The sequence below is a fragment of the Crocodylus siamensis genome, chromosome 7, assembly GCF_052110815.1.
Source record: "Crocodylus siamensis isolate JL-2025a chromosome 7, ASM5211081v1, whole genome shotgun sequence".
NCBI lineage: Eukaryota > Metazoa > Chordata > Crocodylia > Crocodylidae > Crocodylus > Crocodylus siamensis.
This window is the reverse complement of record NC_143401.1, coordinates 86,313,760-86,327,732: the sequence shown is the minus strand read 5'-3', so window position 1 is coordinate 86,327,732 and position 13,973 is coordinate 86,313,760. Positions and strand designations below refer to the sequence as shown.

Here is a 13,973-nt window from a genome sequence, read left to right as displayed (position 1 = left end):
AAATCCCTGGTTGTCTCCTAGTAGGAAGTCCCTAGAAATAAAGCTCTGCTTTGTCCCTTCGTGGTTCTCAGTAATGTAAGCCCAACATTTCATGTCATTGTTACACCTCTGTGATTCATGAAACACGAATTTATGCTTAAATCACAAATATTTTTGCTCGTCACTTTCTAAAAGGGAACGTTAGCCAAGGGTTAAGAGTTTAACACTTCCAGACTGCTCCAAAACAGGATAAGAGACAGACACTTTCAACACTGCAACTTTTAAATTTAGCATACAAATAAAATATGTATGCACTTTCACATTGCTTAAATACTTCCATTTTTCTCAAACTGTCCCATTCAGATACAAACCCAACTGACCAACTTTTTGTAGGCAAGTTCTTGTAATTTGTTACAGAAAAATACGGAAGGCAATAAATAGCTCTGTTTCAACCATCTCTTCTGTCAATTTGCAGCAGATGAGCATTTTGTTGAACAGAGGTACAATTTGATATCACATTGCTAAGGTTTTGATAATGAACTATAAATAGATTTTTAGCTCTGTGTAAAACCAATACTTTATCAAGTTACCAAAAATTCAAAAATGAGCATCTCTAGGTACCAATTTCCCAAATCAACACCTGCATCAAACACTATCTTTACTTTTCAGTAGAATTAATGGAGTCTTCAGTTATTTTATTTAAAATGGATAAGAATGATGAAATGGCTGAAAAACAAGCAAGTGTGAACATGAGTTGTGTACACAGAAGAGTGTTGGGTGACTTCAGGCAATCTCTGAAGGAATGTAGAATAAGCAGTTTACCATAGTAACCCAACAACATGAAAGGAGTACCTACAATAATGAAACTGTCAGCATGAGGCTAAGCTTCATAATGACTAGGGCACAGCATTCTGTTACACCACTATCACTGCTAAAACTCACTCCACTTGCTTTATAAAATATTAAAATGCAAGCAAAGAATTTGGTAAAATTTCCAAGACTTTCAGACTAAATGGCCTGTGTATTTGTACAAACACCCCCCCCCCCTTTTGGCACGAAAATCTAAGCGCTTCATTTCTGCATAAAGCTCACATTCTCTATTCTTACTGGAAGGAAGAGGGAGGTTCAGAAATGGATTCTCTCAAGGTTTCAAAAAGAAGTACGGGCTTACAGTCTGATGCCACATTTTGTACCTTGAGTTTCTCTCACTTAAAGGATACCTACTGCTTTTGCTTAATTAGCCTAATCATAAAAAATGATTTTGGTTTTCAAGATAAGATCAAGTTAGTTAAGATATAAGTTCTAGAGGATTTACTTAAAGCTCTGAAAGTATGCAAATTGATGGACCTATTCTGAGCCATTAAAAGTTATTCAATACTTATAACATGTAAGCATAACAAAATGTATTTGCTGGCTGTTAGCTAGGAAAAAAACCAAGACTTTTTCAATACGTGAGAACTGAAAAAAGTAAATATTAAGGATCTCTTTTCACACCAATGTCACATTCAAAAATCCTAAGACCACCTAAACTTTACAAGATCTCTTTCTAAATTCTCACCATAAAAAAAAACAACTCATCTATACTAGGATTTTTGTTCCCACCATCCTTTAACGTTACCAATATATTTTTATTTCATATTCTACACCTCCTTCATAGATTCCAAGCTACTGAAACTAATCACTTTCACTCGAATACAAAAAACTTCTCATATAAGATTTTTCCCCTCATACACAATTTAAGTCGCATGAAAAAAATTAGTATTTACTTAGCATTCACAAAGACCTCTACCCACCCGTAAAACCAAATAACTTACTGGCACATGCTAGGGGAGTGAATGATTGCTTATTTGAAGGACAGGACATTTCGAATGCCATTTTTCACCATGAAAATGTAAAGGATAAGCAAAACAGGGAGAAGAGGTTTCACCCCTATTGTCTTTATCAAATCTATCAACATACATAAAAATAAAACTTTCATTTTGACAAGAAATAGAACCGAGCGACGTCGGAGGAGCGGTGCAGCAGGGATTCTGAAGTAGGCCAAGTAAGATTATTAACATGCTGAAAGGGTGAAAAAAATATATTTTTAGTAAGCAAAAGACTGGCAAAGTTCCTTTTAGAATAATTATTCAATGCTACTGGAGTTCGGTTTTGTTGTAATATTATTTATGCCTTTATGTAAGTATCCATTTTATTTTTCTTCTTAAAAATACAATAAAGTTACTTGCCCCTGAGCTGCAAAGATAATCTGCCCAACGTGAAATGCTGCTGTCTGTGGATGACTCTTCTGCATCTGCTTAGCATAGCTTTGCCAAGAGACAGAAGGCTGTGTCTGGTCATTTTCATAGCTACTACTGAGTCCTGTCTGTGTCACGCTGCCATCTCTAGCAACAACAGCAAAAGCAGCAAGCATCTGATTTTTCCACATGGGAAAAGGACTCAGAAAATGAGAATGAAGAGAAAGTATGGGAATGGGAAGGGGATGAAGGGGAAGAAATAAGTGTCTCTTAAGCTACTAGAAACAGGCTTTCAAATCTGTAGGAGGAAGCTGTTTTGCTAGAAAGAAACAGATATAAAAATAGCAGCAAGATCCAGAGATAGCAACATGGTAAAAATGTCTCCACATAGTCTGCTTTTCCAGCAGAAGGGCAGCGGGTTTCTTAACAGGTTCCCACTCCCAGACGTTACTGATACTCCCAACATTACCTTTCAAAGGTAGGTCTTGTTAAGCAGGTGAGTCCACCTGTTAACTGGCATCAGGAATGTTTCAAAGCCCCTGATTACCATATTATTTTTGTCATTCCTATAGCAGGGAATCATCTTAAGACACAATATTGCTTACATTACTTTCTGGCTTATATTTCATGAAGGATCTGGAATCCATTTAAGGAAGTTATGTAAAAGTTTGGTAAACCATCCACATCAAATAAGATAGATTAAAGCTTTTGGCCACAATGACAAATGTTAAATTAAACTCTACATAATTGCTCCCATTATTTTGGAGTTTATTAAGTTCTCACTTTTGGAGTTTAGCTCTTAATAATGAAATGTTACTAGAATGCAGTCTTTTGTCAGAAATGTTTCTTTAAGATGGAGATACCAAGTAACATTATTACAGCCTCCAATAGCTTGCTTTACAATAAAGCAAAGTCTCTGAGAAGTTGTAAGCTAACATTAAAAAAGCCACCATCTCTTACGTAACATAATGAAACACCCAATGTCCTTAAAATATACAGAACTCCATCACTGGTTTAGCTATGCTAAGCAGATTAGGTATCTAAATGGATGAACTTGCAAGACCTTGAATGTGGAAGCACAACAGCTGTCAGATTTTCAATAATACTGCAGTCAGATCTGGAGGGGGAAGGTAACTAAACAATTCCACTCCAAAGAAAAACTTAGAGCTTCTTCATTCTAGCACAGCATGATTTAAACCGTCTACCAATGTGGCATAATGGTACCAAATATTAAGGCTGCGTATGTACAAGAGAGCAGCACCATTCTAGTCTAACAGTGTAAATTTCTGATAATTTAGTTGAGATTAGCTAAGCCTGCTGCAAATTTGTGCGCAAACAACAACTCAGTAGTTTTAAAATATTTCTACGTCAGCTTACATTTATCAGAAATCCGTTTGACCCATACCAGAGTAAGTATTCATCCAAGGGTGTACACCAGGTTAATTAGATCATTTAAAAACAAGTTCAAGTTTAAATGAGTAAAACTGTATTATGTAGAGAAGGCTTCTGAGACTGGAAGGCCCCGAAACAGCATTCATTCTCATGCAGTTAAAAGTAATAATGCAGACATGGTGGAAGAGAGAAGAATCTGGCTCAAATTTCATTCCTCTCTCTAACACACCTTGCTGGTGTTTCTATACACTGCTTAAATCTGCCATGACTATACATGCAGCAAATAAAACACCATCTCTCAAAGTGCTTTTCAATTTTGGTAACAAGTTGTAACTTCAAAAGGAAAAAGGTTGAGAGAGATTTAGAAGATTTAGATATTCAGAGCATTAAAGCTACCCAGTGACAATTGGATGTAAAAAGACTTGTTTCTTTTTTCATTCCCATGGCTCTAGCCACTAGGTAATTAGTCTCAGAGGTATAAGGTAACTTTGGTAGTGTTATCTAAAGCCATTTAGCACACAATCCTATATGCATTTTTCATTAGCTATTTTTAAATGCTGGAACTGAAATTAAACAACCATGGCACCTCTTTTAATATCTGTCAAAGAGAGATGTACACTGTGATTCCCTCTAAAAAAGAAAATCAATATTATCTTGATTCAGTGAGCCAATTTCTTATCCTCATGTTTACATAGCTAAAGAACCGTATTAAAATTAAGTATAGGTACTTTCAGACCTTGTCTACATCTGACTGGGAAATCTTTCCTCTTTGCCCTACCACAGGTATTAGCTAGAGTGGAAGCTCAAGCAGCTGTCTATGTTTATCCCACCACGTGATCTAAAAATGTGTGTGTCACTATTATCTTGCTTTACTCAGAACATCAGTGCCATGTACGTCCTAACACTTCAATACTTGCTATCAATAGATTTACAATAATAGCATGAAATTTAAGTCTGGCACTTATGGCCAAACTAATGCTAAGGCTAAACTAATGACAAAGAAAAAGCAAACAAAAGTTTAACATACCTTATATTTTATATCCTTCTAGTGTGGGTGACACTAGATAAGGTAAAGCCCTACTCCTGAACAACAAATATATCAAAACAAAAGTCTGGGGAAAATCTTGTATTGCAGCTTAAGACCCAAGAGAAACAAGCATTTTGGAAAGTTGAAATGAAAATAAATAAATAAAGCAAACAGAGTTTGTACGCATCTGTAACAGCAAATGAAGAGGTTTGTCCCCTCTTCTGCATTACCATTCTGTCTAGATGGGAAAGTTAGTGAGCAGTAAACTAGGATATGAATTTACAATGCACTAACCATTATATACTAATTCTCCCTATGAACACTTTTACTGCATTCCAAGTACTGTATTTACTCGATTAGAAGATGAGGGTTTTTCCCCCATTCATTGGGAAGGAGCCGGGGGGGAGAAGGCCGCGCAGGGGGAAAAAAGCCCAGAAGAAACAAAAACCAAGCCTTGCCTTACGATCATATCTGACTTAACTGAAACCTGAAAATGCACGTGGTCCGCCAACAGAGAGTACCCGAGCTCCCCCCAGTGCACAGAGTTCCAGGCCAACTGGCACAGGGTCACTCCAAGCTGCTTCTTGCCAGTGTGTACTGAGTTGCTTTGGCACCCTCTGGCTGGAAACCCCACACATAGATTCAAGTGACCCAGCAAGCACTGGGTGTGGGGTTTCTGGCCAGCACGCGCCAAGTCATTCTATGATGCCCCAGCAGCGGGCGCTGGAGCAACTCGTCATGCACTGGCAGCCTGCACAGGTCCATCTGCACCAGGTTGCTCCAGCACCCACCGCTTGAGCAGCAGCTCAGAGCAATTCGGCACTGTGTGGGGGATGGTGCCTGCTGGGTCATTTTGAACGGCTTGCAAGAAGCCTGGCCAGTACACACTGAGTTGCCTCAGCACCCGTCAAGCAGCAGCAGCTGGGAGCAACCTGTTCACTCGCCTGCCAGGCACCCAGCATGCTGTGGGGAGAGGCTGGCCGGGCACACAGCAGAGAGGGACCCCCACAGCACTCATGGAGGAAGAACCCCCCCAGGGACCAGCCAGGCATCCTGCACGGAGAGACCTGACTGCAGCGACAAGGGACTCTGCAAGGGACTGAGCGTGCAACAAGGGATGCATGGCAAGACTCCAAGCAACAGTAGGGAGGGATCCATGCAGTGAAACTCCTAGCAGTGGCAGCAAGGGACCCAGCCTGTGGTGATGAGGGGACCTAGCAGCAGCAGGAAGGGAAGCAGCATGCTACAAGGGACCCAGAAGTGGTGACCAGGGACCCAGCATAAGCATGCCAATGGGGGGTCAAGCACACACTGAAGCTCCAGTCAGCAGCAGCAAGGGAATGAGCATACACCATGGCACCTGACAGCAATGAGGCAAATGGCAACAAGATACCCAGCAGAGGGGCATGTGGCAGAGGAGCACCTGGTGGAGTAGCAGGGAAAGCAGCAGATTACAGGGGCTGATCACCACTGAGTGGCCAAAATTTAAAACAACAGAAACTCACGGCAGATTCTGTGGGGTGATCAATGGCAGAGAAACCCCCAAGACAAACCACACAGAAAAAAGAGGTACAAATATGAAGATACCAAAAGGAACAAGGTGCAGCTATAATACCAACTTTAAAATGAAGGTTATAAATTATGCTGAAAAAACAAATCATTGTGAGGTGGAAAGGAAGTATAATGTTACCGAAGCTAATGCGCCTTGATGGAGTCAATTAAAAGGGAAACTTGAGAATGCTAAGTCCACACAGAAAACACTGGGGAGTCCAACACAAGGTTGCTTTCCTGAAGCTGATAAGCAAGTTCTCAAGTATGTTCAAGAAAAGGAAAGGAGGGGATGCCAATCACCCAGCATTAGAAACAACAAAGAAATTGAGCATTCCTCTTCAAAAATTCAGAGCCAATAGTGGGCGGTGTATCTAAATGACATAGCAGCTTAGCCCTGAGACAAAGAACATCATTTGCACAAAAGTTACTATCAGACAGCAGAAAAAACTTGCTGAATTCCAGGAGTACATTACCGGGCTGAACTCAAGATTACCTGCTGGGCCAGATATGTAATGCTGATAAAACTCTAGTCTATTTTGACATGCCATGCAATGTTACCATCATGATAGGTGCAAAATCCATGATTAACAGGAAGTGAAAAGTCACAAATTACAGTAATGTTAGCAGTACTGGCAGATGGAAGAAAATTGCCTCGCTATGTGATTTTGAAATACAAAACTACCAAAATAAAAGCTTCTAAATCTCTCTCGATCAGGAATAGTGGTTTGATGCCAAAAACAAGGATGGATGTCAAGTGAACTGGTTAGATGTTGTATAGAAATGAAGATTGGGGCAGTGCTAAAAGAAAAATGTTAGTGTTGGATTCATTCAGAAAGCATTTAAGACCAGTTGTGAAAACAAAAATTTGGTCAATGAATTGTGATCTTGTGGTCATACCTGCTGATATAAAATTTCAACTCCAAGTACTGGATATCATAGTGAATAATCCACTTAAAGAAACATTTACAGTGTCAGTACTTAGACTAGCTCTTGGCAGGGAACCACGTGCTTATACCTAGTGGGATGACTTAGCAGCCAACCATAGCACTGCTTTGCCAAAGGATTCTGACTTCTTGGGAAAGACTATCTTCAGGATCCATTACTAAAGGCTTCAAGAAGTGCTCTATATCCAATACCATGGGCGCAACTAAAGACAACATTTTGTGGGAAGATGAGGGAGAAGAGAAGAGTGAAGAGTGTGAGAGCGAGGATGCATCTGCAAGTGACTGGTCTTAAGTCGTAGGATCTAAGAAAGGAGTAGCGCTCACCAGGTCCCACACAGAACCTAATACAGATTAAGTTACGTTAATGCCTGAATTGAATCGAAGCTAATGTTGAATTTATGACTTACTGGTACCGCTACATTTTTTCTCCCCGTAGATCTATTTATAAAAACAATGCCAAATTAAATTTTTTCCTCATGTGGAATCTAATTATTGGGGATTGTGCTAAATTCAGAGTCACCTTAGATTTGAATAAGTATAGCATAAAGTAATGCGCTGCACTGTCAAAGGGGAGTCAGGTAGCTCATACAAGGGCACAAAAAGCATTCATGCTGAGTTCAAATAGTGTAGCCAGCGTGCTGCAAATTCATGTTCTAGCATACTGTAGCCTAAGTTGCAAAATCAGAATGTATAAAATCAGGAACGCTAATTTCACTATAACAAGCATAAACACTAATTTAAGATCAGAATGTCTTTACTACTTTTTTCCTGAGCTAAACAGTGTGCTTAAGGGAATAAATTTTGCTGCAAAAAGACTTACTACAACTGTAATGTCCTGCTAGGCAATGCCACTTTTTGGATGACTTGTCTAAGAAAGGTTCTCTCCCCTAAACAGGAAAAATATTCAGCTACAGAAATTATATTGCTGGTTTCTTCATAGCTTTTCAGTTTGCTTTAAAATGACATCTTAAAAAAACAACCAAAAAATGAAGACAGGCATAAGGCCTTTTCTTAGATTACGAAAGAGGGGAAGTGGTAATGGGTAAAGAGCATTACCAATAACTATTTTATCATACACATTACAACTTAATTCACATTTGGAAAAAAATTGCACAAAATAAGCTATGTGCTTATTTGTCTTTAAACACATGCAGACACATGTGCTCTAACATTTCTATAAAAATGTACACGTGACAAATTAACATCTAATTTCCACAAGCCTTACTATAAGACTGACCGGCATGAGCTACTGACTATTGCAGGGATTCTCAGTTTTTGTCAGTAGACATCACCAACAAGCATGCAAACTTATTCTCTGGTCATCAGTCATCAGCTAATATCCCTAATGCATCTATAACAGTTCCCTATATCTTAGAAATATATCTTGTCAAAACAATATATTCTTAGCTTCTTTTAACGCTATTTTACAGCTGGAAGAAGATAACAGCTTGGTAGATCAGTTCTGAGGTCACCTGGCTAGTCTAAAGTCCCTTTTGAAGTGGTTTGACAGACAACTCTGTACATGCCAAGACTTACTTTTCCAAGGCTATTCTAACTATTCAATGATTTATTTGTAAAATTCCTAGACAGAATTAAGAGAAGAAACCACAGAAAGGTCTTGAACTACAGAGAGGCAAAACAACTTGTTTATATTATTACTAGGTAAATATACATCCAAAAAAGCAGAGGAAGGGAATAAAATACATTTGGTATGGAGGCGTAACAATAGTCTGGGAACAAGTTGTTTAGAAGGTGTGAAGTTCCTGACTGCCTCCTTTACCTCCAACTGCTTCTTACGCAGAAAACGTGCATCCGAAAATAAATTGGCATGACTCTAAAACAACATCCTAATGACACAGTAGCGTATGTTATCTTACAAACACATAATAAGAAAGAGCTTACCTTCCTAAATATGTTACTCAAAAAGCAGTATGATCCAGAGTTTAGAACAGTAAGGACACCTGGATTCTAGCCCTGATTATCTGGCCCATGATAACTGAATTTCATTGACAAGTGACTAGCTGGGCCTTCCATTACATCGGGGTCAATGGGCTGTAAGTTTTAACAGTATTTGTAAAGTACTTCTGGATTGCTTGATGAAAGAACTAAACATAGAGCAGGACCTTTTTTTGTCCAATACCTACTGGCCTGTATACTAAATGTACTACTGTGAAAAAGAGTTCTGCCACCACAAGTCTCGCCCCATATTGCACAAGCTAAACTCCCCATAAAATTTAAAAGAAAAACTAATTTAAGATTCAGCTGATGTTTTTAAATAGCATAAGTATAGCTCAGGCTGGGGTGGCACAGAGAGCTTCTGTGTGTTGCATGCAACAAATCAGGAAAGGAACAGACAGCGCAACAGCAGATGGGGAAGGAAGCAGAAAGCAGTGCAGCAAGTTGGTCAGGGAGGCACAGGGAAGGGAGCAGAAAAGCAGAGCAGCAACCTGGACAAAGGAGGCAGACTGGAGTGGCACACGGGGTGGTCGTGGCGTTAATTTGTGGCATGCCTGTCAAAAAGGTTAGTCTCCACTGTCTTAGACTTTCTTTTCCTCCTTCAGTTCTTTCTTAAAGCATAACAGCAGACCTCTCCTGTACTGCTTTCAATCACAAAGTCTTTCCGCTCCTTTCTCTCCCTAAATGGAGTTCTGCTTTCTTTCCAGCACTTTATATTTTTTCCATTTCTCCTTTCAAAATTTCTCTCCCTCTACTCAGTTTTAATCCAGTTACCTATTGCTTCCTCCCTCTCCCACTTGCTCATGCTCCTAAACTCAGCAGCTGCAAGCAAAGGGTTTGAACAACAAAATTACAGAATATCTAATACTTAGTGCTAAATTGAAGGGAGGTGGCTCCTTAGTCCCAGGGCATCTCCCAAATCAGACTCCATGACCCCCTTCCTCTCACAGCTGCTTGAAGAGGGGGATGTGCCAACAACAGACACATAGACACTGCAAGAAAAACAGAAGTTCCCTCTATTCCCTTCCTCCTAGCCAAAGTCAGTAGCTTCAACTCTGTTCCAACTCCCACAAAACAAAACTCCCGAGATACTTGTCACCGTCAATGCTGCCGCAGCTTCCGAACAGCAGCAGTTTCATAGTTGGTAGGGTTGGAACAGACCTGAGCAGATCATCGAGTCCAACCTCCTGCCACGGCAGGAAAGAGTAGTGGGGTCAAGGTGTTCATCTAGCCTCCTCTTAAAGACCGCCAGGGTAGGAGCCAGCACCACTTCTCTTGGAAGCTGGTTCCAGACCCTAGCCACCCTGACCGCGAAGTAGCGCCTCCTGATATCTAGCCTAAACCTACCCTCTGCCAGCTTGTGACTGTTATTCCTGGTCACTCCTGGCGGTGCTCGGGGGAACAGGGACTCCCCCAGTGCCTGCTGGTCCCCCATGACTAGTTTGTAACAGGCCATTAGAGCCCCCCTTAGCCTTCTCTTGTGGAGGCTGAACAGGTTCAGGTCCCGTAGCCTCTCCGCGTAGGGCCTGCCCTGCTGCCCCCTGATCATGCCAGTGGTCTCCTCTGGACCCTCTTCATGTTGTCCACATCCCTCTTGAAGTGCGGCGCCCAGAACTGGACGCAGTACTCCAGCTCCAGCCTGACCAGTGCCGCATAGAGGGGGAGGATCACTTCCTTGGACCTGCTCGAGATGCATCTGTGGATGCATGACAAGGTGCAGTTGGCCTTCCTGACTGCCTCCCCACACTGCCGGCCCATGTTCATCTTGGAGTCAATGATGACCCCAAGATCCTTTTCTGCCTCTGTACTGACAAGAGGAGACTTCCCCAGCCTGTAGGTATGTTGCCGGTTGTTCCTCCCCAGGTGCATCACTTTGCACTTGTCAGTGCTGAAGTGAAAGCAGTCAAAGTCTTTAGTCAATTTTCATTTTACTTCTCTGTGGGAGAACTATACCTAGCAAATGAAACACAAGAAGTACCCGTCTAAAGGCTCAGGAAGACCATCACATTAACTTGCCAAGTGTCAGATATTTTCACAACCATAATTTCTATGTTTTGAAAAAAGTAGGAAAGTTCTGCAAATGTTGTCATCCTGCTTATGTAGATTTCCCAAATTCTAGCTCATCTTATGTGCACCCACACATAAACAAACACATTTGCATAAGCTGGTCTAAATTATGGGGATAAAAAATAGACTACAAAAGCTGTAAAAGCGACCACTTCTTCCTTCCAAGCCTTAGGTTAGCTGGAACCCAGATCAACCTCAGTTATTTGGGCTGTTTCCCCTGCAGCGACTTTCAAAGAGGTGTTACTGCTGAGAAGTGTGCATACACAGCACCACATTGTAACATTTGGCAGGTGGTAATGCAATCTACAAAAGAACATTCCAGCAGGCGAGAGGGCAAAGGTAATTCCTAAGGCTGTAAACTACTGAACATCAACAGTAATAGACCAGGTAGAAATCAGACAGAAACCAGTAAGGTTCTTTCACTGGGCATCACATTACTTGGCATTTATGTCAGATAGGAGGTGCTCTTCATTCCAGTTCACCATGAGAAACATTAAGTGGACACCTGAAGGTTCCCCGATAGCTGGGAAAGCTGCTGGAAGCAAGACTGTTCCCAGCTAACTTTTAGGTCGGCCCAAGGCCAGACTGGAGGGGCACAGAAGAAAGCAGCATCTGCAAACTAGGGAAAAAGCATCTGTTAAACTATCTCAAAAGCACATTAGAGAATATGAATTACTGCCTCTCTCACCAGAAGCACTAGGATCTCTATTTTTACCGGGGGGGAGCCTGGAAGAGGAAGAAAAATGAGACCAAGAACTGACATGCTGTAACGAAAGAAGTGGGTCAAAGTTCTAGCCTGCACTTCTTCTTGGGAACCCTTTAGGAGAAGGAACAAAGCTGCTTCTTGGGGAAGTCCCAAAGAAAAGCTTCCCTCGCCCCTCCAAAAAGAGGCAAGCTGCTCCTCCTGTTCCCAGACACATGCCCAAGGCTATTCGCAGCCCCTAGCAGAGCCCCAATATCCCCCCCACCCTCCTTCCACCTTCTGCAGATGCAGATGGCTGAGGCTACAGCAAGTTAGGACCATCACGCCACAATGGCCACTTCCCCCAGCACTCTACGCTCTCATAACCCAGCCTTAACCACACAGCATCAGAGCCACACTTCAGCGGCCACTTACACTACCAATTTCCTATGCTCTCAGCTCACAGCTTAACCACACAACGCCTATGAGGGGAACTCCCCTTACCTTTGAAAGCACTGGGAACTCAGAGAAATGGCCCAGTGACACCCGACCCATAGTGCTAACACACCTTTCCATTCCTTACCTTATGCTATCACTATTTTTCTTGCGTCTGCTCCAGTACTATTTCCCTGACAACACTATTACTTGGCAAGTTTTCAAAAAGTGAATGAACCTTTATCTTCACCACATCAACTTGGAGACCAGTTTTCCCCCTAGCAGGCGGGAGCCCTCCCCAGGCACCCTGTCCATCCCCCTCCCCCAGGGAAGGGGGCCACCATCCATCCCCGCCCTTGGACATCCCCATCCACGTCTCCCCACCGCCCCTGGACAGCCCCATCCACATGTCCCCCCCCCGGGCCACCCCATCCACATCCATGCCCCCCACCCCGCCCCCGGCCGCCCCATCCACATCCATGTGCCTCCTCCCACCTGATCTTGTAGTTGGGCAGCGTGTGCTTGCGCTTGATGACCTTCTTGAACTGGTTGACGATGAGGGAGGTGAGCTGGGGCATGGGCCGCCCCTCAAACTGCGACTTGACCTCGAAGACGACCAGCGGGTCGTCCACGAAGGCGAAGGACCAGTGGGTGAAGGGCAGGCGGGTGAAGACCAGCTTGAGGCGGCCCAGGACCCGCGAGATGCGCACGAAGAGGTAGGCCGACTTGCCGAAGACCAGGTCGGCGTCGATGGCCAGGTGGAAGCCGCCGTTGTACTCCACGTCCACCTCGAAGCCCAGCTCCTCAGGGCAGCCCTCGGCGCCCGCCGCCACGGGCCGCAGCAGCCGCACAGCCTTGAAGAGGGGCACCACGTCGCCCAGCGAGACGTCGCGCAGGCTGAGCCCCTCCAGCACCTTGCCCGTCACCTTGGTCTGCAGCAGCTCCTCGAACTCCACCTTGATCTTCTTGGTGACCCAGCGCCGCACCAGCGCCGTGTCCCGCAGCTCCCTGAAGAGGAAGAGGAAGACGGCATTGAGGAAGTGGCACGTCTCCTCGCCGGGCTCCGCCTCGCCGCCCTGCAGGTAGTCGCGCAGGCTGGGCTCCGGCAGCACGCGGCCGTGGCCCGGGCCGGGCCGGCGGGGCGCGCCGGGGGGCTCCGGCTTGCGGCGGTACAGCAGCAGCAGCTGCAGCAGCAGCGTCACGAAGGAGCCGGCCAGCGCCGACAGCAGGATCACGTACAGCAGCAGCATCTCCGCTCACGCCGCCGCCGCCGCCGCCATGCGGGAGGACGGGGGGAGGGGGGGCCGCGGAGCTCGCGAGCCCCGCTCCGCCTCGCGCGGCGGCGGCAGCAACCGTCTCATCCGGGACCCGCCCCGCCCCGCCTCCCGGCGCCGGATTGGAGCACAGGGGCGGGCTCGTCACCGGCGCGCTGATGTCATAATGCCGCGGGGAGGGGGGAAGGGGAAGAGGGGAAAAAAAGGGAGGGGGTGTTGCGCATGAGCCCTGCACCCGGGCGGCACGAGGCAGGCGGGCGGTCGGTGCGAGCCTTCAGGCGCAGCGTGAGGGGGGAGGGGTCACGCGGAGGCTCTGGGTGATGACGTCACCGAGGAAGGGGGAAGCGGGAGGAGAGACCCCGCAAGTGAGTTGCGCGGAGCCCGGCGCAGGCCTGGGGGTGGGCACACAAGCGGGTTTGGGGGGGTTGT

At 44.4% G+C, this 13,973-nt stretch overlaps 1 protein-coding gene across 1 annotated transcript in view; it reads right to left on the bottom strand.

Annotated features, from left to right (window-relative positions):
* The window catches only part of PDZD8 (PDZ domain containing 8), an 84,459-nt gene extending 70,792 nt beyond the window's left edge, over positions 1 to 13,667 (bottom strand). Inside the window, exon 1 of the mRNA XM_090057298.1 lies at positions 12,766 to 13,667. Coding sequence (XP_089913424.1) covers positions 12,766 to 13,520 — 755 coding nt within the window. The 5' untranslated portion in view covers positions 13,521 to 13,667. The remainder of the gene's footprint in view (positions 1 to 12,765) is intronic.
* Between the last annotated feature and the right edge of the window lie 306 nt (positions 13,668 to 13,973).